The sequence below is a fragment of the Bathycoccus prasinos genome, assembly GCF_002220235.1.
Source record: "Bathycoccus prasinos genomic : Chromosome_7".
Taxonomy (NCBI): domain Eukaryota; kingdom Viridiplantae; phylum Chlorophyta; class Mamiellophyceae; order Mamiellales; family Bathycoccaceae; genus Bathycoccus; species Bathycoccus prasinos.
Window position 1 is genome coordinate 565,622 of NC_024002.1, and position 26,607 is coordinate 592,228.

Sequence of the window (26,607 nt, forward strand, 5' to 3'; positions counted from 1 at the left end):
GCTCGTCCGCCCGCGCGGGGTTGTTGTGGTGCAGTTCGTTCAATTTCGATTTAAATATCGCAGTTTTTGCGTATCTTTTTTATCCGGATGCCAGCTGTCGGGTCGGTGCTCACAAAAAAAATGAAAAAACACGAGAGATCTTTCTTTCCACCGTTTTGGTGGAGGAAAGAGGCGCTTTTTGTGCTTTTTGATCCGAAAAAAGTAGTCTCTGGCTCTCTTTTTGGTTGTTTTGCGAGAGAGAGAGAGAGAGTCGGGACAAAAAACACTCTCATCAAATCTCTCGAAGAAAGAAAGAAAGAGTTGTTGATTGAACGCACAAAACGCAACGCGAGGACGACGAGAAAGAGGAGAAAGAGGAAGAGGAAACGGAGGACAAAGAGGTTCCTGAGGTTCCTTTAAAGTTTTCATCATCTCCCTCGCTTCAAAACCACCACTTTTAGCGAAGAAGAATCAATCTCACAGGATGAAATCCTTGAAAATAGAAGTCGCCGCCCCGCCGTCGGAGGAGAACGAAAATTTGGAGGAGAACGATGATTTGGGAGGTCCTTTAGTCGTTTCTTTACGCAACGCGCCGACGACTTTAACCGACGGCACGTACGCCTTCAACCTTTTCAGAGGTAATCCGGATACGAGCGATAAGGAATTAGAGGAGGAGTTCGGGAAGGATGCGTACGAACGGGCGTATACCTTTTCCAATGGCAAACTTGGAAACGGCGACACGCCGCATTCGGAACGGCATTTAGTGGTGGTCGGGAGAGGCGACGGGTGCGACGTCGTGGGGAAGAATTTCGCGCACGAGAAGTGTGGGTTTAGCATGGGCGTGCTGCCGAAAGATGAGACTTCGGGCGTGATGGCACACGAAGGTGGAGGATCGATGCACGTTTTGGGTCGGTTAGTGCCAGTCGGGAAGAAAGATTCGGGCGAGTACGTGTTGAAGTTGCAGAGGTTATGTGGCGATTCCGTGGTGCACTTGACGACGAGACCGCAGAACTTCAACTATCAGTTCAACAGAGACGACGAAGAAAAGTTGGATTACGACAATATTGACGTGAGAAGGGCCATTGCTGCCGATGCGACGAGGTTGTTTTCCTCGCAAAAGAGGCAAAGACAACAGGCGAAGCTCATGTCGGCGAGAAAGTTGGACTCGGATGCAATCGCATCGCCGAAGCTGTTGGAATCACAAATTGGGAAAGCGTCAAGGTTTGCAATGACGAGAAAAGATTTGATGCAGAAAGCGGGAGAGCAGAGAAATTTACCCCCGCACGATTTGGAGGCGACAAAGCCACACGAGGCGTTCCCTTGGAAATTAACGCCGGGTTATGTTTTGTTCTCGCATAATTTACCATACAACGATTTCATGAAAGCTGGAAAGAGGAAGACGTTAGAGGCTATGATAGAGGTTTTTGGTGGGTCGGAGAAACCGAAAGCGATTATGGATTTGTTACCGATGATTTACGTGACCGATCCGAATTGGGCGATTTCTGACGGCGACCATACTTTTGACGCCGTGGAGAAAGGTAAGGCCTTGGCGTTTATGGACGCACTTTTACAATTTGCGAGCTTGAAGAGTGGGCGAGTAAAAGAAACGAGACCGAAAAGAATAGAGAAGAAGAAACGAAAGCGAAAAGAGGAAGGAGAGGAAGGAGAAGAAGGCGTGAAGAAGGTAGAAGACGGGGAAAAAGAAGAAGAGGAAGAAGAAGAAGAAGAAATAGAAACGATAGAAGAAGAAGTGAAGCACAAGTGGTTGTTCACAAAACCTGAGCGTGTAAATCCGCTCATACAGCAGTGTATCATCGATACTTTTACTGAAGTAGAAGTTGGAGACGAGACGCAATACGGCGAGTCGCGACTACGAACGAAGAGACTCAAGGATTTACTCATCCTTCACATTATTCTTCTCGCGTTGCGCATATCAAACTGGCAATTGGATACTGAATCCCTACGCGCCGCTTTGAAATTGAAAACGACCGAGTTTACGCCGATGTATAAGCAATTAGGCGCGAGTAAAGTTACGTCGATTAAGCATAAAAAAGACGAATCGCCGACGGTTGCACTCGTCATGGCTGAGCGTCAGCTCGGGACCATTTTACCGGAAATCAAGAACCGCGTACAAGCGAAGAAGAAGAAAGAATATTAATAGTATTCGGTCGAACGAGATAGATTCTCATGTGATAAAATATAGGCTAGGCTTCTAGGCTTCTAGCGCCGCCCTGCAAGACGTTTCCGTTTCCCCGGCGCGTTCTCAAAGCTACATCCACCGTCGTTCCCGTCCTCCCCAAAACACTCCACTCCACCCCATCTCTCGTCTATTTTCGCGCAGTCGAATAGTTCCTTTCCTAATTTTTCGTTCACCGCGTTGTGCACTTTACACATCCACTCCTGAAAGCTCACCGAACTGTCCACCTCGGGAGGATTTCTCTCAATAACCGTCTTAAAGTGCGTCTGACACTCTTTGCACGGATATAAAGTCGCCATGGCGTTGATTAAATTCTTCGCGTCTCTCTTCTCTCTTTCCGTCGGTTCGTCCGGGTACTGCGAAGCTATCGAATGCAACAGAAGCCACGTCGCTCTTCCCAAGTCTTCCTTGGAAACGTATTCCGTGGAAGACGCTCCTAGGGGATTTTCTCTGTCGATGATGTGTTCTCCTCTTTTGTCTTCTTCGCGATGACTTTCGCTCCGGTTATCATCGTAGTGCTGCTGCTTATGGTGGTGGTGGTGCCGAGGTTGTTTACTCGTTGTATTCGAAGCGCCAAAGCCGCCGCCGTCCGTCGTCGTCGTCGCGCCGTGCTGGGAGATCTTTCGAAACCACCACGACGGTGAGTTTTGCGACATCCTGATTTTTCTGTGAAGCGTGAAATTTTGAAAATGTCTCTTCTTCGTCGTCTTCTTCTTTTGTTGTTTGCGTTTCTGAAAAAGCTTTACTCACAATCGCCCCGCGCGCGTTTATTAAAGTGTGTTTATGATATAATCAAGCACACAAACACACGCACACACAAACAGAGAGAGAGAGAGAGAGAGAGAGAGAAATGATATCGTCGAAACGTGAACAGCAACACGGAGGAAAGACTTTATCATCATCGCAGCAATAACTTTTTTTTTACCTCATCATCGCATCGCGAAGAAGAGTGCATACAAATTTTCGCACCACGCTCCTCCATTTGTAATAAGCTTTTTTAGCAGCACGAGATGGAAAGCGCCTTGCGCGAATCATTGACGCGGCTCGCGAGAGTCGCGCGACGAGAATCGGCGCACGCCGTTGGACCTGAAGATGAGTCGAAGCAAATTATCGCGACGATACAGGTACGTTTTGTTTTTGTAGGGGTGGGAATTTTGTTTTCGTGTGTGTTTTCCGAGAGAGAAGGAGAGAGAGAACGAAGACAAACTCTGTGTATCTAACCGACCAATTTTTTATTCCAACGCTACAACAGGAAACCTTGGAGGCTGCGCACGAGGAGGACATCCCAGCTTTATCGGCAATATTTTTGGACCCTGACGTTGGAATTTTGAACTATTTGAAAGAAACTTCGAACGTGTTCGCGAAAGATGTGCAAGCGGCTCGGGCGAAGGCTTTCGACGCGATTACTAAACATATCGAACGCGTCGGTCAAAATCAAAGTTCATCAAATGCGAGGGAAATGCGCGATCTGTGCATGCAGCAGTTCCGCAGCGAGCAACAGAATACGACTAAAGCTGCTGCTTTGGGACCGATAATTGCGCTTTTTGGTATGCAGCTGCCTTTCGACGCGACGGAGGAAGAGTTGAAGAAAGTAGGGGAATCGTTGCGAAGAGATTACGAAAGAACTGCAAAGACGCCGACGGTAAAGTCTTTAATTTTGAAGGCGTGCGCGGCTTTGCACGCAAATTTTGATGTTGACTACAAGGAGGAAGATGCTGCGCGAGACGCACATCCAAGATGGTTGATTAATAAGGCATTGGGGATATTAGACGACCAAATTGGATCGGCTGATTCTGACGACGACGACGACGTGGGAAATGAAGAGGAAGTAAAAGGCGCAAGCGGGAAAGAAAAGAAAAAAATCGACATGGTATTGATCTCCGGCGCACTCGAAGCGATTGCTTCTTCTTTACAATCTGTCCCAGATAAGATTTCAACGAGTTCGCGAAAGGCCTTATCTAAAATTTTGCTCAAAGCGTTGGAACCTCCATCTTATGGTCAACGCAGCGAAGTTCCGAAAAGCGCGATGAAAGTTGTCGAATGCGTGGGCGCAATTTTAAAGAAAGAGTTCATCGAGTTTGCTCCTGAAATTTTTGAGAAACTCTTAGAACTCAGAGTGTGCTCGAATAAAGATCTCACTAGAAACGCGATGGTTTCTTTAGATGCATTTTTGATAACCTTAAGAGATGCGTTGATGGACAATACTTTATTCGAGGAAAGCAAACGAATCGAGACTATGAAAAGCATGATGGGAAAGGTTAAAGAGCTTTTAGAAACAAAGTACGATAAAAACTCAAACCCTCGAAAGATTACTGTAGCGGTCCGTGCTCTAGGCAAACTAACGAAACCTGCATTCTACATGTCGAGCGATGAGCTGGCGATGGATTTAGACGAGCTGATGGAACAATTAGCGAGATTTACTTTAGAAGAAAAATTCGCTGCGGGAGGTAACGCCTTTGAGAAGAGATTTGAATCCATGGAAAGACAGGTTGCACTCTTGATCGCATACACGGACGTTCTTGAATTGCAGCAAACTGTTGATGAAGCTACGTTAGATATGGTTGCTTCTATATTACGTTGGATATTTGAACATTATTCAACCGAAGTTGATACGAGAAAACGTGTCGTGCACGACGCCATTGTCAATTTATTTCAGACGTTATACGAGAGAGGCGGAGCGCTACGAAGTTTGTTTAGCAGGTGCGGACAGGCGTTAGTCCTTTTGACGTTGCGTGTTGGTCCACCCGATCCTATTGATAGGTTGTTGGTGGACGCCCCCCCGATACAGCTTTGGCCAAGGTACGTCGATTTGTGGGTTCGCTTACTCGGGGGTGACGAAAAATACGAAAGATTCAAGCCGAATAGAGCGTCAAAACGTCGCATCTCATCTTCTGGGTCTGATACTAAGAGACGCTCGCAGAGTATCGACTCGGCGGTGGCAACGGAGCATTTATCAGAAAATTCCATGAATGTGCATGGAATGGATATCGATGTAGTCATAGATCAGCAAACCCAAATTGCCCAGGGTGCGGCAAGTGCTACGTACGACTGTTTCATGGAGCATATACTTTTGATATGCAATACTCTCGAACTTGGTGTTCGAGAGTCTACGGTGATCAAGCCTGGTGCGAGCTTAGGAGACGAAACGCAGGAAAAAGATGCGAAAATTCCAGAAGATTTAGTAGATAAAAACATAGAAGCAAACGCCTTGATAGCGTTAAATTTAGAAGGTAATTTAGAGGCCAAAAATCCAGGAGACGTGCAAACTTTTCTTGGCTTAGTCGATTTCTTCCGTAAAGTCATCGACGAATCCCCTTCAAGGCATATGTGTGCGTGGATTGGTCAGCTAGGAGATGAGCTCATGTTATTGGCGACGAAAAATACAGCTTTGAGTGGCTTTTACAAACTAATTCAGAGCTCGTTACACGCCGCGGAGCGCTCGGGATACTTTCGATCCGCTCGTCTTGATGAAAATGTACAAAAGATTACGAAAGATTATGAAACTCACCAAAATGCAAGTAACGACGAAGAGCAAGCTGCGCGGCTTGACGTGGCGAGGAGCTTTCAAAACTTTTTGCACGAGGTGCTCGCAGAAAGTTCGGGGAAAACTGGTGAACTCAGAGCGGCATCATTGAGTTTACTATTAGAAGCTCCCGAGGGTTTACTTTCCTTGAAAGACCTTGTACAACCATTGTGCTCGATGCTTGAACTTGGACTGCAACATTCACCGATGGCAGAAACTGGACTGAGGGTTCTGGAAACATGGCTGACCAATCGAAGGGAGGAATTGCTGCCCGCGCTTCCAGAGTGCGTGCGTAGCTTGAGGCCATATTTGGATCGCGGAGACGGTTTATCTGAAGATTCAGAAATCGATCGAAATGAAGCTATGGCTATGTTCGATATTGATGAGAACACACGATCTGGTAGCATCGCCGAGTGGCGCTTTGAGAAGCGAATGGAGAAGCAGGCGTTAGAGCAAAGAAGTAATTCTGAAGAAAAGATATTGCTAATGAGAATACTCAGATTACTTGGTTCTTTAGGTAGTTATTCTCACTTTTTAGTGAATTCCCTAGAAGAAGACGAACGAAGCAGCACGGATCAGAATAGGGACTCGAGCATTCTTTGGGATTCTACAATGCGGATTTCTATAGATTTACCATTATATGCCTCAGAAGCAACATTGTGGTTGGATAGTTGTTTGCCTCGGATCGCGCAGTTGGCCAAATTCTCTCGGGACCGGGCAACAAAAGTCGCAGCATGTGAAGCATTACATGCTATGACGTTACTTATGGTAGGACGCAATGCGCGAAGACCAGATTCAACTGACGATAAGAGTGGCATAACACCGTTCCATCTGGTGTACCGTTCGCTCTTTCCAGTCATCTTAGATTTAGCTGCAGATTTCGAACCCGTTACAAGCACTCTTTTCCGCAAATTAGCATTCCAATTAACCCGATGGTTTACGAAGAACCAAGTTCGAGAAGCAGCTGAAACGATGGCATTACTTGATGCCATTACTCTTGGTGTTGCTGATGCTCGCTTTGGCGTCAAGCGTGACTTATGCGCAGCATTAGCTGCCGAAGCGCTTAAGTGGAGCATAAAACAGATGACGGATGTTCAAAACGCCGTAAATGTGAAGAGTATTTTGCGCCGATTATACTCACTAATGTCGCATCCAGATTCAAATCGACGTCTTGGGGCTTCCAGTGCTGCGTTACGTTGTCTGGAACTATTCGAAACGCAAGATGGATCGGCTACGGAGATTTTGAAAAATCACATCTTGGAGATGCTGGAGGTCACACTTCGATCGTTTCGTCTGGCTTCTTTTACGCAGTCAAAAGATGCCGCGGAGGATGCCACGGCGCGTTTATCGCGATTGGTAGTACGTGTTTGTAAGAGACACGCGCGTTTACTCATGCAGCCTTCCAAGCCAGCAAGGTCGGGATCTTTTCAAACACTCCGTGATATTGTCGTGTGGATATTTGATGACGGAGTAGCGAGACCAGAGAGACGACTAAGACTAGAGTCGCAATATGCGTTTTGTGTTTTATACCCGACGTGCGAATTCGACATTCCTGGGCATATAGATGATAAAGGACTTCCTTTCACATCGGATCTATTTGATGAAGTGAAAAATGTAAACGTCTCGAATACTATAATTGGGCCGAGCGATCCAGCAAAGTGCGATGCTGCTATAAGCTGGCTTAATGCCGCAAGAAGTGCGTTTCACTTCGCCAGATGGAGCTTGGAAGTCAATATACTTCCATCTGAGATTTATTCTCAGCCGAGACATCTCGGCATATTCCAAAATGCATCGGAGTACCTGCTACAGTTCGAAGAAGACGCCGCTATAAATGTGGGGCCGAGCGCCCTTCGGAAGTGGCGCCGATCAAAGGTGGACTTTCTCTTACAAGTTTTATTGTTTGTGCATACCTCGATTACGAAACTCAGATCTTCGAGTAGTGAAACGAAAGCTTCCCAAAATCTAGCTCTGAAAGAAGTTGTCGAAACCAATGGCTTTGTCAAGGTCCTCGTGAAATCATTCTTGTCGCTGGAGTCATTTGAAACTGAACCGCAAGAAGAAGCACGCATTTCAGCGACTTCGGCTGGAGTTTTGAAGGAGCTGAATTTACTCGTCAAAGAATATGGAGACAGATTGCCTCCGTATTTGAAGGAGATGAACACCAAAGTTCTAGAAGATCTTAGGTTAGGAGTGAGCAAAGATTCAACAGGTGATCTTGGCTGCGTGAATCTCTCAAGCACTTCAGGGTGTTCCAAAGCTGTGAGATTGGTCACGGGCTACAGAAAGCTATTCGAAATTAAATTGCTACGAGGTATTTTACCGCAGGAAGAGATGCAGAGCGGAGTTATCGGTGAGAGATTAGTAATGGTTGTGTATAATCTAGGTAAATCAGCCAATCCAAGACAAAAAGCTGTAGGAACTGAAATTTTGCGTTTAGCGTTTCAACTTGGTATTGACGCTCATCGAATCATGGAAATTATTTTAAGAAGAGACGATGAATTGGAGGACGGGTCATTTTTCACAAGTGCACAACAAAATGCTGGCATGGCGTCCACCCAACGCAGAAAAAAGGAGAAGATTGCTCGCCTCGAGCAAGAAAAGGGTGAATTGTTTTACTTATCCTTCCACAAATTGATTACGAATTACGTCACATTTGATTTTGAGAAGTATGCCACATCAATTCTAGATCGAGCGGCGAACGACATTTCCTCGCCGGGTGGAAGGATTGCGACGCTTCTACTGATATCAGTGCTTACAGATGCGGGAATACACGCACGTTCAGTCTTGCTTGCGTTTACGAAACACATACTTATCCTCGATCCACTTGTTAAATCTGACTCATCTCGATCAAATGATATCATCGCGAGGTGCCAGCGCAGAGCGTTAGCTATTATTGAACGTGCGCTGATTCTTGATGCATCATTGAAGAAAAATCGAGTGTTATTCCACACCGAGGTTAACCATGAGAAAGAGAAGAAGGAACAAGAAAATGCGGCATACTTTATAGGAGACGCGTTGGCAACATGTTTGCGACTAGATTCGAGTTCCTCAGCACGGATAGAAGCCACACGAATTTCAATGCAGATTTTACTCCAGGATGGAATAGACAGGAACAACGTGTGTTCTGCTATTGTCATAGAAGCGTTGACAGATCTTGTGAAACATGTCAAGGCAGTAGAATTGGATCCATGGGACTCCTCTGGCGTCGCCGAAGGAACGAAAGATGCGATCCTTCGGTCGTTTCGAGAATCGTGTTCAAAAAGCCATCTCATGCGCGTTGTGCTTCCACTGATTGAAGATAAATACAGTGATCAGACGTTAAAGTTTATGACAAAGGCGATGAACTCGGTTGAAAACGCGTGGGATGAAGCGCTTGCGGTAGAGTTGTTCATCTTAGCGTTCGAGAAAGATAGAGAAACGTACCAGAAAAGGGTGTGCGGTCGACTTTTGAGCGTGATTTTAATGAATTCAAGTTCATCCGCGGTCTGCACTTTCATATCCGAACGAGTGGATGCGATCGTGGAAGTCTTAGAGCGCAACAATAGAGGCGAATCGAACACAGATGCTGATGCTACGAACGTATTGAATGCATTTATAATTATGAATGGACTTTACCAGCAGTGCTCGAAAGAGCAGATTGCGAATGTTCGCCCAAAATTGCAAAATACAGCGGAGAAGCAGAAAAATCTTAATCAAATAGTTTCGACGCGTGCACTCGTCGAAATTAAAGGGAAAGGCGCATCTGGTAAGACTATTTTTGAAGTAGATAAGGAACTTTGTCTGCGTATTCGGCAAGTTTGTTTTGAGACATTCTCTGCGCTACTCAATCGAACACAGACAAAAGAAAAAATAGTGAAGTTTTTCAATACTCTTCTACAAGGCGATGCACAGCGGTTCAATGGCTTGATTGATGGGAATTCTCCATGCTATATGGAACCGATATGGTCAAAATACGAAACACCTGGAGTGTTGCAAGATGCGAGCAAAGCGGAGGGAGAAAATGCACTTCCGTTTACAATGCTTTCTTCCACGCTATTGAATCTCGATCCCACGTTGACAATAAAAACTAATGCGGAACCAACGGAGCTAGCTAAAAATAATGTGTCTCATCCAAGAATGGATGCATGTTATCCGCAAGAATCCGCGGAGTCCTTATCACATTCAATCCGTGATAATTTGGAAGCATTTTCTGTTTCCAATGGCTTTTATTTTTTACTAGATATCGCGATGCAGGGTGCTCCAGAAGATCTCTCTCTTTCTGGGAGCACTTTAATTGGCCGCATAGTAATGTTGCTGAAGGACGTGCAATTGTTACCTCATATCAGATTTGCAATAGCAAAAGCGGTGTTGAGAGCGCAGCGCGTTTCAATTCAAGCGTTTAATCCAGCGAAAAACGCAAAGAATAACGAATCAAATACTGAGATGTCTCTTTTTCGAACGATAGCACCAGATCTTTTAAGCGCTGTAGTTATCGCACTGATTGATGTATCAAAATATTGCAATGAGTCCACTGAAGGATCAAAAACCCACTTTCAGCGCGAAAATATCATTCCATCTCCTTGCCGGGAAATAATAGTGATGGCATTGGAGTGCACAGAAACGTGGACTGTTGACACAAGGTGTGCGCTTTCTAATCTGCTTTGTTTCGTGATTCGTAACTCACCGACTGGTTCCGTGGTCGAACTTCGTGAGAACGTCGCGCTCGGAACGCGTTTAGCGCGTAAACTACGAGACTATATATTGTCAAACTTCGATTCGAATACGGTATACAACACGTTCTACGACGCTTTGAAAGAATTGCAGACATTGGTGAAAACACCGAGTCAAGAGGAAACGGGTCGACTTCGACGAATCGCGGGTGTTCAAATGATTGGCGCTTTTGTTGCAGATGGTATTCTGGATATTACCGGAAAGAAAACGGTCGTAAAATTTAGTTCAGAAACGCAAAGTCATGAAAATGATTGGAGATCAGATATCACGCTGACAAGAGCGGTGGTTCATCATTGCCTGATGAAACCAGATGCAACTTCGGGTCGGAAATGTCATGAAGCAGCAGCATCACTTGTTGGATTCGCACTGGCAAAACGAGCAGAAAAACGGATGGCTCTGGAAACGAGTGAGGAGGAGGAAGAAGCGTGGGTTCGTGACTTGTCCGCGCGTCTTCACACTTTAAAGCAACACAAACTCGATCTTTTTTTGATAGCTCTGGATCGAATATCAAAGCATTACCCTCCTTATCCATATGAAACTGATTTTGCAAGTATAGTGCAAAGCTCTTTGGACAAAATTTACGGCGAACCGCGTTATGTCGCTTTGTGCGCTTTATCTCACGATATAATTAGTAGCGAAAATAATATTGAATGCGCCAAGCAACTGCTTCCGAGGATGAAATCATTCTTAGATAACAGAGACCCTCAAACTCATGCTCTTTTGATGGAAATTCTCGCCCGGGGAGTGTTATTTGCGTCATCGGAGGCCACCAATGCTTCGGAAGATGCTTGCGATGCGGAATTACTGAATAGCGAGTCAAAACGTCTTTGGCTTGTCGTAATGAATAAAATTGACCGTGTTTTTCAATCTTCGTCGCCAGTAGCAACAAGAGTACGAGCTGCACAGGCAAAGTTATGCGCCGCTGTTTTGCATGCATTCCCCGAATTTAGAAAAGAAGGCGTTGTTATGGGACCCTTGTTTCGTGCAATGGCTGATCCAAATGAAGGTGCAGGGCGGGCTGCTGCTAGAGAACATTGGGAAAAGGTCAATCACGTGTACACCTTGGGTGAGAGACTACTAGATCTTATGAAAACACCGCCATCTGCGAGTGCGGAGGACTCGTGGATAAAGGCAACTTGTGCGTTAGTACTTGCTATTCCTGAAACGCATCAAGACTACGAACAGACTGTCGCTGAAGACGATTTGGCAGATTGTGAACTCACCGAACTTAACATAAATACGGACTGGCAAGGCTCTAGCTTGCCAATGACGCCGTTATTTTCAACAATGGGTACCCAAATGACATTAACTTCATCAAGTGGTTTGCCTGGATCTGGACGTCGATTTGTTCCAGGAAATGTGGTCGGAGTACCGCATAAGCCTGCACCAGGGCTCATTCGTGCGACACCGGCTGCTCTGGGAACGTTAGCAATAGCCACTCAACAGGCGCAAGCGGCAACGCTGGTTTCCGACGTTACGAAAGTACGAAGCGGAGGTTCTAGGATAATGTTCTCATCGTCTACTCTAGGAATGGAAGAATCTGGTGATTTACCAGAGTGGTTGATTGGTGAGCAAGCACAAAGTGGCACGCTGCAACGAGATCCTCTTTTTGGGTCCACATTGCCTCCCGTTCCGCAGACGCAAGTCACGCATCATCAAAAACAAACAACAATAGACGGATCTTCTAAATGGCCGGCAAAAAGGACGATTTCACAAGACTACTACAAGCGCAAGGACGAAACTGCAACATCATTGGAGGCTCGAAAATATCGTGCTCTTCAGAAGCACAGCAGAGAGCAAAGAAAACATGCGGTGCACTTAGTCAGACGATATCGCGACGGGGAGCTCCCAGATGTCAAAATTTCACGCGCTGAAATTCTTGCACCATTAGTTTCGCTTGCGAAGCGCGATCATGCGATTTCGGCATTGCTATTATCAGCGTTGTGGAACGCGGCCCAATCGGAAAAGTCTCGCTTGACGATAAAAGAGACGAATGAGCCTTGGAAAAATGCAGTTCCAGGTGGATCACAACGAGAACAGGCACGGAATCTTTTGTACGCATTCGCTAAAAGTATCAAGGGTTCTAACGTATTTCTCGCATCATGGGTGCTGAGAGCTTCTGCTGCTGATAAAGAGTCGAGAGTATCACCGAAAGATTTACGACGCATTGCATTTGCAGGGGATTGTTTAGCTGGTGGCATCATAGCTTTGGAATCAACTTTGATGGGCAAAAAATCAACTGCATTAACAGAAGATTCTGCGGATAACTCCACTAATTTCACATGGCGCGCTATGGCTGCTTTGCATCGCGCCACTGGTGATGGAGATGCTGCTTTATTATCTGTAGCTAAAGCATTCGACGATGATGAACAGACGCATTCTGCGCTCAAAGCGCAATTAGCAGGAGATGCAAAAAAAGCGGGTAAAATCTACAAAAAAATGAAGCAAAACAATACCAATACAGAAACTGTAGAATGGCGCTTCTGGACGCGAGAACGTACTCGATGCGCAGAACGGCTAGGTGAATGGTCATCTGCTTTCAACGAATTCGATGAAAATGTGAAGAGATGCGTTAAAGCTGGAGAGTGGCGCCAAACATCGAATTTGCTAACAGTTAGCGGCGAAGAACTTAGGGGTGTTTCTGGTGAAGCTTCCGGTGGAGATATGAGCGCAGCTGCCATTAGAATTGCCTTGAGAGAGCCGACACTAAATATGGGCGGGTTTTTGGACTTCCTATATAAAAGTGGTACGGATAAGGCGGACGAAGACTACACAAGGCACGCCTTATTACTACAAGATTTAGGCGTTGAATTTGCTGTCAGAGCTTTCGTAAATGAACTCGAAGATACTTCCAAAACTATTATTCGAGACGTTCGCGACAGATTTGCTACGCGCTGGTCTTCAACGCACCCAAAAGCAGTTGCTGTTCGTCGTGCGCTCTTGCAGTCTCTACAACCGTGCGTTGAAATTGAGGAAGTGTTGCACTGCGCAACGTTGTCGAGGATCCCCATCTCAAAAAATGAGATGGCTGAATTTGAGAAAGGTTTAAAGAGCACGCTGTCAAAATGGCAAATGAGGTGGCCTTCTACAAGTTACGATTCTGTTGAAGTATGGGAGCGTGTATCATCGTTTCGATCCATCTGTTTGGAAGCTCTATCGCACCTCGCGAAGCAGACATCAAAGAATTCGATTAAACAGGCTAATATTGATGCCTGCTGGCACGCAAGTCGAGGTTTGCGGAGAGTTGGAGAAACAAAATTGTCTTTGAAGTTCTTGCAGAAATATGGCGAAGCGATTAAAAATTCGGACAAAGAGAAAGAATGGAAGTATGCAAAAGCTAAGCTCAAAGGGAAATTATCAGTTACGAACGATGCGGAAGATTTGGAATCCATTTTATCCACGATCCGAAACAGAGAAGACCTAGAAAAATCGTTCGTGATCGCGCCGCACATGGCAGATGTAAAAAACATAGAAGGCTCAATTTGCGAAAAACTTTGCATGTTTACGAAAGACAAAAATCGCGTAGAAAATCTAGCCCACGAAACAATAAGCTGTTACTCTGCGGCAGAATCCTGCGCCGAAGCTGAGAACAACGTGAAGCTTTCATCAAAAGCTTCCTTGAACCTTGCGCGTTTTTGTGACGAGCTTCTCATTCGATTCGAAGATTCTATGACGATGGACTTCGATACGCTGAGCGCTACTCTCGTAAAGCACGTGCTGAGGGCAATGAAAACAAGATCTAAAGCATGCGAAAAAGCGCGACATTTGTTACCCAGAGTTCTTGCACTTTTGCGCGCCACGACAGGGAAAAGTCCAATACTTTTAGAATTTGTTAGTGGCGTAAGAAACACAGCGGCTTGGTATTTTCTCGACTGGATTTCTGAACTTGTTGTTCTACTCTCATCCGAATCGTCATACGATGCGGTGTCTCCGCTCATGACTCGACTCGTTGATGCGTATCCGGCTGCTATGAGGCCCCATTTTTCGCTCGGAAAGAACAACTTGACTCTTGCAGCTCTTAAAATAGGCGAAGTCTTATTGAATTCACAGGCTGCACTTCAATTCGAACGGGCCATTACGCTTCTCGATTTCCCGATGGCTAGATTGAAATGGTGGTGGAAGGAAATCGAACTCATGGAGCACAAAGAAGGTTTGCCCCCAGACTCAAAGAAATTGTCAATGTTACTGAATGAAATGCTCGAGGATGTAGCAAATCCTGATGAGGCGAACTTGGGTCCCATTAATGCGACATTCGGAAAGCTCGCAAAACCAATTCTCGTAGAAATTACAAGATCGAGATCGATCAACCCGAATACGTCTGCCATTTCAAAGTTGCTTCAAGATGCAGTATTTGAGATCGAAAAAAGATGGAAAAAGGGCGGAAACGAAGTATTCGAGTCGGCGTCTACGCTCCCACTAGGAAGATTTTCTCTATTTTTCTCTTCTTTTGAGCAAAGATCATACGGTAACGTCAAAGAACAGTTTATGGCGAATCTTGAAATACCAGGACAATACGATTCGCTCTCACAGGCTCCCGATCCAACTTGGCATGCGAAGATCGTAAGTTTTGAAACAAACGCAACCATATTCACACAGTCGAAACAGAAACCAAAGAAAATTACACTTCGTGGTTCGGATGGCAGAGAATACGCATTTATTGCGAAAGGTTCGGAAGATTTGCGACAGGATGAGCGGATTCAAAGATTGTATCGCGCGATGGATTCGCTCTTGACACAATCTCCATCTGCTAGAGCAAAAGCGCTCAGGATTCGAACTTTCCACGTCCTACCCCTGACGCGACGCAGTGGATTGATTGAGTTTGTCCATGGCACGGAACCTGTTGGTCGGATACTCTTGAATTCAAGCGATGATGCGAAAAAGAATATAGGAAATGTTTCCGCGCGACACGAAGCTTTTATTAAAGCGAGAGGTATGTTTGGTTTGAGCGGGAAAAAACGCAAAGAAATTGACGGAGATGCGCTTATCCAGGAAGACAAAATGGGTGTGATGTGTGATCTTACAAAAGTACCGCGACCGGCTCATGACGACTATCTCACCGCTATGGCAAACGCCGAACTGAATGCGAGCAAAAAAGTTCTTCGTGGATTGGGTCATCCAGGACATTCTCCCGCTAAGGACGCCATACGGCAGAAACTTCAAGTATCGAGCGGATGTCCGGAAGCCTTCCTGGCAGCTAGGAGAGTTTTTGCGGCATCTCTTGCGGCATCTTCAATCTCCGGATGGATTGTTGGGTTAGGTGATCGACACTGTGAAAATATTTTGCTCGATGTTGCTCACGGGTCTCTCATACATGTTGACTTTGGTTACGCGTTTGGAACCGGAACATCAACATTGCCGATACCTGAGATTGTGCCATTTAGAGCAACGCGCACATTTCTTGGTGCTTTAGAACCTTTGGATGCGAAGGAATGGTTGGAGGCAGATATGGCAAGAGTTTTGACCGCTTTGCAATCGGGTAAAAATTTATTGGAAGGCGCTATGGACATTTTTATCCGGGACCCAATTTTAGATTGGACTCGGGAAACACAAAAAGGAGACGATGTGGAAAAGCACGTCGAGATGCGTGTCATGCATGCGCGCTCAAAGTTATCTCTCGCTAATCCAGCCTTCATATGCATCGAGCAGTGCAAGCCAAAGCATGGTCAATCCGCGCACTGGGAAGGACTTCAAAGGCTTATCATTGGTGACGACGACGGTGTGAGAGCACAAGCTGGAGAGACGTGCAAAGACGTAGACGAACAAGTCGAGTGCCTCATGGACATGGCCACCGATCCTCGCATACTCGCGAACAGCTGGACAGGATGGAAATCTTGGCTGTGATGAAGAACGGCGAACGAGAATATTTGACATCTTTTAATAGCGAGAGCAAAAACACCTACCAGTAATTTTAGGTAATTTTTTTCGTATTTTCGTGTTTTCTCACACCTTCCTCCATCTTCACCACAATTCATAAATTCAAATCCTTGCGGTCTCTCGCGAGGCCAAATGGCAGCGCCAGACTTAGATCCTAGATCTTCGGCCTTAGATGAGCTCCACGCATTACTAAAGAGCGATAAAATCAGTAAACGAAAGGTTAGTTGTCAAATCATCTTCCTTTGGGCGGACTTTTGCTTGCGCGAAAGATTTTCTCTTCTTCTTCTTCTTCCGATTTTTCTCCGAGTGCACAAATCGCGCTTTTAACAGGATTCAACCACCGGAAGAGAAAGGTTTCAGATATTGATGACTTGCGCTTATTTCTTTTTCACAACTTAATATTTATGCTCAAATATCCTCGCACTAACGCAATTCTCACTTTCACATACAGGAGGGCATCAAAGAGCTTAAAAACCATCTCGGTTCGAGAGATTTTCTGCAATATCTGGACAGACGCACGAATGACTTTACAGCTCAGTCTGAAGACGTGAGTTTGCGACACACTTGGTCAGGTATCGTGAGCTCCGTTGTGTCATATGTGAATGCAGAAATTGAATCACACAGAAGCAAGAGTAAAGCGTGCGATAAAAATATAACTTCTATATTGAGGGAAGTTGTCAAGACGGTAGAAGAAAGGAAGAAAGTTGCGGGTGTACAGTTGCCGCTTTTGAAGCGCGCGAAGAAAATTTTCGAGCACGTAGTAGATGTCTTGGAGGAAGCGGGAGCAGAATTCGCAACAGATTATTCGCATTTACTTCGAACGCATCTCTTAATTGTTCCAGAGTACTGCACAAAATTGCAAGCAGATGTGTTCGAAGGATTGTGTGAATTTTTTGTACAGCAAATCGAACGGAAGCGCAATGACGAGGAAGAAGGCGATGAGTCGATGGGTTCGGACGATCTAGACGCTAGTGCCATCAGTAAAGATGGGATGTATAAGTCCGCGTCGACTCTGAATCAGCTCTTAAAGTCTTATCCTTCCGATATTGCTTCACAATACGCTTTGAGATTACTCAAGTTCTTTGCAACGAGTTTGAAAACATTGAAAGAAGATACGAAACTTCCTGCAAGTTTGATGCTCGGTTTGAATCTAGTTCTGGCGAGAAACGGAATCGATTGTCAGTCGAACTCAAAAGAAATCCACGACGATGTTGCGCATTTCTTACTTTGGGCTTTCAAAACCAAAAATGCGAGAGATAAAAAATTGCGTGATCACCTAGTAACCTACTCACGCATTCAACTAAAATTAGGAGGTCTGGAGGATGAAAAAGCACTTCGAGAATTGGCCGTGACGTTAGAAAAGGAAATTGAAAGTTCATATTTGCAATTGCAACAAAGCAATGCTACTTCATATGAACGCGGTGGTGATTATGATAATGAGTATCGCGTAAAGGCCGCCCAATGGTCAATGTGTGAATTACTCGCCGACGTTCTCGCCGCGCACTCAAGATTGCACAAGAATGTTCTGATTGATCTAGACGATAATACTACCATCAGCCACGATTCAAAACGAGCAAAGACTATGAGTAATTACCCTAATTCGGTGAGTATTTCAACTTTGATTAGTAGAATTTGCGGAGAACATTCCAAAGAATGGGGCCCAGTAGTTTGCGCCTTCCTCTGCAACAGCGGGATAGATGAACGCATTTTCCCAGATAGTACTCTTCGAAATTGGGCCAGTTTGCTAAACCAAAAATTGCGAACAATCTACGCAGTAAGTGGCACTGATGCGCATGCACGTGGTCATATTTTGTGGCTTACAAGAGCTTTGGAACAGCTCGCAATCGTCATAAGATTCCGCAACGAAGACAACTCAAAGACTCTTTCAATATCAACGACAGATAAGGTGCTATGGACAGAAGCTCGAGATTTTGCATGCAAATGGCTTCCTGCATTGGCAACGGATAATGCGATTTCAAGTGCATCCTTGCGCTTAATATCCGCAATGACAGTCGCAGATCTCGTTGCAGCTCCCGTATCTTCTGAGTTCTGGAAACTTTATCCTTTCGATATGGAACAGCCGCCAACGATAGCCGCTTTAGAAACAATTGCGAGTATGAATCCAGAGCATTCTTTCGTTCTTTTTGGTAAATTTAGCAGTGATAGAAATTCGACTACGAATGTCGCAAATAGATTCCGATGGATACTTAGTTTGCTGGATTCATCGCCTCGAGATAAGCTAATCTTTTATAGAAAGAGAAATCCTTTTATTGAGAAAGAGTTGATGTTGAAAAAATTGGAGACGATTGTTCGGACAATTCGCACCGTGACGAGTATGGGATCAAAAGTTGATACTATCGACACAAAAGATTGGATTGACGGTGCAGACGAAGAACAAGTTCAAGTTCAAAGAGAAATCAGAGATCTCGCCTTTGTTTCGAATCTTTTCTCACGATTCAAACAAACCATGGCTGAGGAGGCAGATTGCTCAACAACCAATAATAGTAACGAAACGATTTCTGCCTTGACTTTGAAACCAAAAGCATCCGAAATACCTTCTACTATTGCTACTACGGTGATGTGCGATGCGCTAGTCACGGTTTTCCGAAATGGACTAGAAGACACCGATCTTTCATCCGAGGAAGCGTTCCAATTGGCGTCTGTTGCTTTAGAAATAAATGCTTTGTATCTTTGCGACGCTCAGAAAGTCACGCCTGGAGAGAAACAGTGGAGAGAAAGTAGTCAGTCGGTAATTTCAGCCGTTTCGAACGCTATTTCTAGACATGCAAGCGCTCTGAAAGACTCTGCTATGGCTTTGTCTTCGTCCGAAAAGACCAGTAGTTGTTGTTCAGTATTAGACAGGCTTCCTTCACTTTTCAATGCAATTGCAAATATTCAGAAAATTGAGCCAAAACTTGTAGGTGAGAATTCCCGGCTGAGTCAATCTATACAAGATTTGGGCATATCCATAACCGAATCTGTGCGTGTATCCGTTGATAGAGTGAAAACAACTTGGGAACAATCATCAAAGCGAGTGAAAAGCGATCGCGATGTGCCAAACGAGTCTTTTGGGAGACAGCGAGGGCTATCTCAATCGCAGCGAGCGGCTACTGGACAAAACAAAAGCACCCAAGAATTGTTTGATGACGAATTAGACGAGGGTCTTCCTCGAGGAACGATTAATCAAACGGGAGGTTCGACTCAGTCGTATAATAATACCACGTCGAATGTATTTTCTCAACGTGCAGAAAGTACAATTTCTTCGTTCGAAAGAATGGTCGTTGCTGGAGTGAACGCTTTGCGCGCGTACAGTAAAATAGACGCTAATGCTGCGGCAGAGAAGCTCACTTCAATACTTCAATTAGCTGTACCCCCGAGTGACGTCATACCTCGAGGAGTAACTGGTGTTGGTATACCAGCGGAGTGTACTCTTGAAGTCATATGTGAGTTGATAGGGCCTGATGTGCCCTTTGCTATCGAGATAACCATAGAAGCTCTTGAGGCTTTACAAAGACTTGCTGAAAACTCAAAAACTAGTGCAGGGATGCCTATATCGGCACGGAAATGGATCCTTGAACGTATTGAAACCTTTGTTAATCATTTTTCGCGCTCGAAACGCCTTCACGATCAGAAATCATCAGGCGCTGCCGAATCTTTGGGTTCTGAATACTTTCCAAGGATTATTGAATTGGTTCAAAAAATCATTGGAATTGATCCAAATAAGATGAAAGATGAAAGTATCTGCGATCTTATCGAACTAGCTCAGGCAGATTGCCGGGTACAATTGGCCTCTACAATCGAATCATTACACAGACTCTCGGTTGACGCGTTTCAGCCTGCATTTGGAGATGTTTTATGCGTGCTTGTGGAAGACGATTCATTCAAAGTTCGGTGCTCAGCTGGATTTGCGTTAGCGGCTACGCTCGCACAGTATGACAACGCAGATGTTTTGGATATCTTCAGGGAACGCATATTGCCACAGTTTCGAGTTGCTTGCCCAGCTCCGGGCTCTTCAGAAAAGATAGAAGCAGGTCCTTATCTCGAAAAACCTGCTGAAGGGACGACTCCAGAAATTGAAGCAAGTGCACTATATGCTATAGCGGCAATGGGTATTGCAAGTGATGTGATCGAGCCATGGAGCGTGTTCATGATTTGCGCGCATGCTGCCGTGCGAGATGTAAGGCAACGCGCAGTTTCCGTCCGTGCAATCGATGAATTAATGGAATACAGCGGAGCCGCAAATAGGAAATCGTATATACGAAGGCACTCTCGTTCTATTAGTTACTTATGGGTGATGGCATCTTTACCACTAGATAAACTGTTTGACAATCCGGATCTGTTTGCAATTGACTTCAGAAAAGGTGGCTTAACGACGTTTCTTCCCGGTTCGAGTCAAATGTCTCCTGAGACGGAATCATCGATGCGAGAAATTGCACATCTTTGGGCAAATATGCTTTTGCCAGCGTTGATACTGAAATGTGACGCGGATGGTGTGACTAAAGTTGCCAAAGGTTGCGGTTACTCTGATGATGGAGCATATTTGATTAAACAGCATTTTTCTGCAATTATGGCTCGAATTCATCCAGGAGCTTATTCAAATCCTCCGGAGAAACGGTGCGTCAAGGCATTTAAATCCGAAGCTTTGTTGCGAGGCTTCGATTATCAGGAAGAAAAAATGCTATCGGAAATGTCAGACAGACTCGGGGACATAGTGAAAGAGATGTTAGATACTGTAGATGAACCAACTAGTGATGAAGCTGGAGTAGGAAACGTTGCGCCAGGTTATGTGCACCCATCTGATGTAATTGAAGCTATCAAAAGGATAGCATCTCAAGCTGGGAAAGAATGGGACATCTGGGGTAACGATCGACCCCTACGATGTCTCGCACATCTGCACTACTCCCTTGACCAAGCCCCAAGTTCGCGACTTCGAAAGCAAACTTTTGCAGGTATTAAGACATTAATACAAGCGCTTTCGACGAGTGTTACTTCTCCTCCTACGATGAGATACTTCATACACGTTTTGATGCCGTATGTTGAGGATGAAGTATTAGGTGTTGAATGCGTTGAATTGTTGAAGATCATTTTGGTTGACGTTCTACAAAGTCCAGAAGTTCAGTGCCTAGCGAAGGCAGGAGCTGAGAAAGATGTAGAGCAACGCGCAAGATTGTCAAATGTTACATTTCTAGAACAGCTCCAGCCGCTCATGTGTACCTTATTGAACGCAACGAGAAACAAGAAAGCGAGTGCGGCGGTGTCGGCGGCACTTGTTGCAGATCTCCTTGACTTTTGCTTTGTAGACAAAAAGCCCCGAGCAGATCGATTTCCATCAGATAAGAAATGTGCGTATAACGTATTGCAAGCTATGGAATATGTTTCTCCAATATCGAGTGAGGAACTGAAAAAGAACCCGCTTCTGAAGCGTGCTTCTGAACTTTTGCCAGAAACCGAGTCTCGTAAACCAGATTCAAACGGATTGAAATATTATTTGGCGTTCTTGATACACTCATCAAATGGCTTACCTCCCGTAGCTCGCACGCAAACACTACTCAGTGGAGGTCGAGCAATAATCAACGATCCAGAGCTCGTTGTGAATGTCCAGAAGGTACAAATAGCTGAGCAGGGAGAGCAGGTAAATACAATACGGGACGAATTACGACGTGACATGAAGTTTAACCAAGCTGATTCATTAGAAGGACTGGCATGGCAGTTCGCTGAACACGCTGAATCAGTTGGAGATGAAGAATTATTGACCGTCGCTGCTCAAATACTAGGAATGTTTGGTCCTCTCAATCCGAATATTTCTGCATTTTTCTCGCCCATAGATCGCCATGTCAAACAAATGATGGATAAAGACTTTGACGAGAGCAAACTAGCTGGAGAAGCTCTGACTATGATTTCAGATTTGACATGTTCTCATAACTCAGACACTGTCATCGGTTCTATGCGTACGGCTCGATTAATTCTCGGATCTAAAGCTGCTTTGGAGGCTTTGAAAGGACTTGATCCGATGACGAAAGAATATCTCCAACCGTTTGTCCAACAAACCGAGAAAGGTGCGCTAGTTGCACAAGACAAGTACGACCGTGAGATTGACAAAGCGCTTTGTAACGAGAATAGTGGGCAAATGTTTTCTTTGGATTCTCCGGCATTGTGGGCACCTGCAAATCGATATCAAGAAAGTCCAAAGAGCGGGGCAGAGATGAAAAAGCGCCACGGTGAGTGGATATGTAGGTTGGTCTCGACATTAATACCACACTGCAAATCTCCATTTCTGAAACTGTGTCGTATCACGGCATTCAAGAATGCGGAATTGGCAGAGCTGATTTTCCCTGCAGTCTTAGCTGATATAGCCGAAAACCATCCTGAGCGCAAAGACACAAGTTCGGCGGAAGAGGCTCAGAACCATAGACTCATATCGATAGGCGTTTCGCGCTGCTTGCAGGATGCAGCAGATATGAACGGTAAACGTGCATGTCAGACGATGCTGAAAGCTTTGGATAGTATAAGAGCTCGACGTGCAAGAGCGCTTGTCACATTAGACTCGGGTGGTGGTGGTGGTCGGAAGAGTATGGGAGGTAGAAAAGCATCCAAAGGAACACCGCCAGAGAGATGGACGCATGCGTATTGGGTAAATGTAGACTATTTAGATGCTGCCGATGCGGCGATTACTGTTGGTGCACCATTCACCGCGACACTCCTGGTTGAGGCTTGGCTTGAGCATACTAGACAGACTGTAAAGCTGGATCAACACGAAAGCGTTGATAAAAAGGATTCGGTCAACGGAGTACCGCGACATCTTCGAATATTGATCGAAGCACAAGAATGCTTGAACGAACCGGACGGTATGCACGGTCTGAATAGAACTAACGCGTTGCAGTTACAATTAAGATTGAGCGAGCATGAAGGTTCGTGGGCACAAGTACTGGCGGGACATGATTTGAATTGTAGAATAATTGCTGCCAGTAGCAGGAATAACAATGGACGGCGCGTGCGAAAGAGGGGTGACTCTGAGTACGTGAAATCTCAAGCAAGAATTATGAAGTCACTTAGGCGTTTAGGATGTTTGCACACTTTGGATTTATATGCCAAATCACTCAGCTCTGATGTTGAGGCAATTAGGCCAGAACTTGCAGAAGCGCAGTTTGAAGCTGCTTGGCGATCTGGGCAATGGGATTTAAGTCCTGAGTTCTTGCAAGGAGAGATTACGAACAACGAGGCTGCTAAAGAGGGACATCATGATAACGATTCCAGGGTTGATTCTGCAGTACTTTCTCTTACACTTGATGGCAAGTTTCATAAGGACGTACACTCTTCGTTGAGAGCACTATCAAGTGGCGATTTACAAGTCGCCTTTTCTCTTGTTCAAGCTGCTGGATCCAGACTTGTTCGCAGCTCAGTAGCAGAATGTCCTGAATCGGCAGACACGATGAATAGAATTATTATTCGTTTACGGTCACTGCATGATATTTACAACTCGTTGGTTCTGTGTAATAATGTCAAACAGGATCCAGAACTTCTAGACGAACAGCTGAAGTGCTTGGAGGAAGAATGGTCGAGGACACTACTTGTAAACTATTCATCTTTGGGAGGAAAGACTGATATGGAAAATATCACTCCGTATTCAATCTCAGAACCTCTTCTGGCGGTTCGAGGAACAATTTTAAGAGCCTTCGGGTATAAGGAAGCGCTCGCTAAACAGCTCCTGTTAACTGTCACGATTGCTCGGAAAGCAGGTGCTTTTGATGAAGCATTGCAAGCTGTTAGGGAACTTCGTCTAGTTGCGGAAACAACACCGAGACCGAGCGACGCAAAAAGGTGCAGTAATTCAGTTCTGCACTCCTCTCTCGCAACTTGGAAGGTAGAAGAAGCTAAGTTATCCTGGGCAATGGGAAGGAAGACCGCGGCTATTGCACTTGCAAAGTCTTTAATCGAAGGATATTCGCCCAAGATCAAACTTGCGCGACTACAGAACGAAGTATGCGATGAAGCAGGACATGTTGCACATTTACCCCCTACAATGAATTCTGCTCCCGATATTTTCTTTGAAGTTTTGACACTTTTATCGAAATGGCAGCATCAAACACGATCTGAATCTTCCAACCAGGTATACGCTCAAATGTTTTCTGCCGTTCGTGGGATGACAAAAAGTGTTCGAACAGCAGATGTGAAGAATAATAGGAAGATTGCAAAGGCATACTTTCGCTTGGCGACATTCGCATATTCTCAATACAAGTCTATAGACGCCCGATTGAAAAGTACAGAGTGGCTAAAGCAGGAGGAACTCAAGAGACTGAACGAGGAAGAATACTTTCGCCTCGAGCAACAACTCAGAACGACTCGGGACAATGTTGCGATGAGAAGTTCCAACAAAGCGAAATGGGAACAAGAAGTTCGTGAACTAACTCGCAAAGTACAACCTTTGCACACGCAAGTCACCGCAGACTGTGAAGAATCTACTACATTAGTTTTAAGTTTAGACAATTGGTTAGTCTTGACCATTCAAAACTACCGCAGGAGCTTAAATTGCGGAGATTTTTATGTTCGAAGAGCAGTTTTTCGATTTTTCGAACTGTGGATAAACAACTGCGGAGGAAGTTCGGACAGAAGTCGTGAATACAGCGACGACGTTGCTCCTATCTTGAACAGTGAGATCCGAAAAGTAATTGATACGGTCCTGACCCACAATTGGCTCGAGCTGACTCATCAGATTGTTTCCAGATTAGGAGTCGATGGCGTCGACGAATCGTACATGCAGAACATGACAGATCTGGTCATGAAAATGGCCTCTGATCATCCATACCATGTTTTATACCATGTATTTGCTCAGATGCGGTCCTCTGCTACTGATGATCCTAAAGTCATAGTTGCTAACGAAATTATCGAGAGAATTCGAAATAAGGATGGCAAATTTAGGCCTATGATTGAGCAAATGGAAAAGATGATCGAAGCGTATATTTTACTTGCGCAGAACCGCATCGATAAGAGCAAATCGAGAAACCCGTATCCTATTCCATCGCAAGTGAAGAAAAGGGCGCTGAGTGACTTAGATTTACTACCCGTCTTAACGGCCGACGTGCCAGTCGACTTTGATTGTGAATACAATCTCGCAAATTCTGGTATCGCAACTTTTCGGCACTTTGGTGAAAACTGCAGACTCGTTGGTGGTATCAATCAGCCTAAATTAGTCGAGTGTTACGGATCAGACGGAAATGTTTACAAACAGCTCGCAAAATCTGGCAACGATGACTTGCGGCAAGACGCGGTCATGCAGCAGTACTTCAAATTGACCAACTCTTTACTGAAAACGACCCAAGGCGCACGAAAATTACGCGTCAGGACTTACAAAGTAATCCCATTTACTCCGGAAGCTGGCCTTTTGGAATGGGTCGACGATACCATGACACTTGCAAGTTACTTAGTCAACGGTGAAGGAGGCGTTCGATCTGCTCATGAGCGCTACCGACCAAACGATTTGAAATCAGATAAATGTCGAGAGATGATGATGCAAGCAATATCCTTGAACAGCCTTCGCGCAACCTACGACGAAATTTGTGACAAATTCAAACCAGTCATGCATCACCTCTTCCTAGAAAATTTTGCGTTACCAGCGCAATGGCACGCTGCGCGATTACAATACACTCGATCGGTGGCTGTGAATAGCATGGTTGGTTACGTTATTGGATTGGGCGATCGCCACAATTCGAACATTTTGATTGATAACAAAACCGCTGAAGTTGTGCACATTGACTTGGGCATCGCGTTCGAGCAAGGTTTGTACTTAAAAACCCCAGAAAGGGTCCCTTTTCGGCTGACGAGAGATTTAGTGGATGGCATGGGAGCGTGTGGAGTCGAAGGCGTCATGCGAAGATGCTGCGAAGAAACCATGAAAGTTTTGCGGGCAAACAAAGATGCTCTGACAACCATCATAGCGGTATTAGTTTACGATCCGATCGTGAAATGGGCAGTAAGCTCAAAACGGCAAAGAACCGGAGCGTCCGTCGAAGAAGCAGACGACGGTTTAGCAGCGCAAACCGGGAACTTGGATGCCGAGCGCGCTTTGCTTCGCGTCAAGCAAAAACTTGACGGCTACGAGGAAGGCGAAATCCGTTCCGTCGAAGGTCAAGTACAGCAGCTCTTGCACGACGCGCAAGATGAAGAGAAGTTATCCAAGATGTATCACGGGTGGGCTGCTTGGGTTTAATAGTTTTGAATAAAAATACGCATGAGGTACCCGGTACCACCTGTATTAATATATACGTGTGTAACTTAAATTTTTTTGGACCTCGGCCGCTTTTTTTTTTTTTCTCATTTTTTCAGCGCT

The 26,607-nt window shown here is 45.2% G+C and overlaps 4 protein-coding genes across 4 annotated transcripts; 3 read left to right on the forward strand and 1 right to left on the reverse strand.

Annotated features, from left to right (window-relative positions):
- Positions 1 to 463: 463 nt before the first annotated feature.
- Bathy07g02900 (predicted protein) lies at positions 464 to 2,137 on the forward strand (the record flags this gene model as incomplete). Its single annotated transcript, XM_007512202.1, has 1 exon — positions 464 to 2,137. One exon carries the CDS (start codon positions 464 to 466, stop codon positions 2,135 to 2,137), a length of 1,674 nt encoding a protein of 557 aa, XP_007512264.1.
- Positions 2,138 to 2,199: 62 nt separating this feature from the next.
- Positions 2,200 to 2,832, reverse strand: Bathy07g02910 (predicted protein; the record flags this gene model as incomplete). The annotated part of the gene is made up of 1 exon (XM_007512253.1): positions 2,200 to 2,832. The coding sequence occupies one exon, from the start codon at positions 2,830 to 2,832 to the stop codon at positions 2,200 to 2,202; it is 633 nt and encodes a 210-aa protein (XP_007512315.1).
- An 803-nt stretch (positions 2,833 to 3,635) lies between these two features.
- Positions 3,636 to 16,250, forward strand: Bathy07g02920 (DNA-dependent protein kinase catalytic subunit; the record flags this gene model as incomplete). Its single annotated transcript, XM_007511834.1, has 1 exon — positions 3,636 to 16,250. One exon carries the CDS (start codon positions 3,636 to 3,638, stop codon positions 16,248 to 16,250), a length of 12,615 nt encoding a protein of 4,204 aa, XP_007511896.1.
- Positions 16,251 to 16,415: 165 nt separating this feature from the next.
- Positions 16,416 to 26,487, forward strand: Bathy07g02930 (ataxia telangiectasia mutated; the record flags this gene model as incomplete). The annotated part of the gene is made up of 2 exons (XM_007512264.1): positions 16,416 to 16,502; positions 16,735 to 26,487. 2 exons carry the CDS (start codon positions 16,416 to 16,418, stop codon positions 26,485 to 26,487), a joined length of 9,840 nt encoding a protein of 3,279 aa, XP_007512326.1.
- Positions 26,488 to 26,607: the final 120 nt, after the last annotated feature.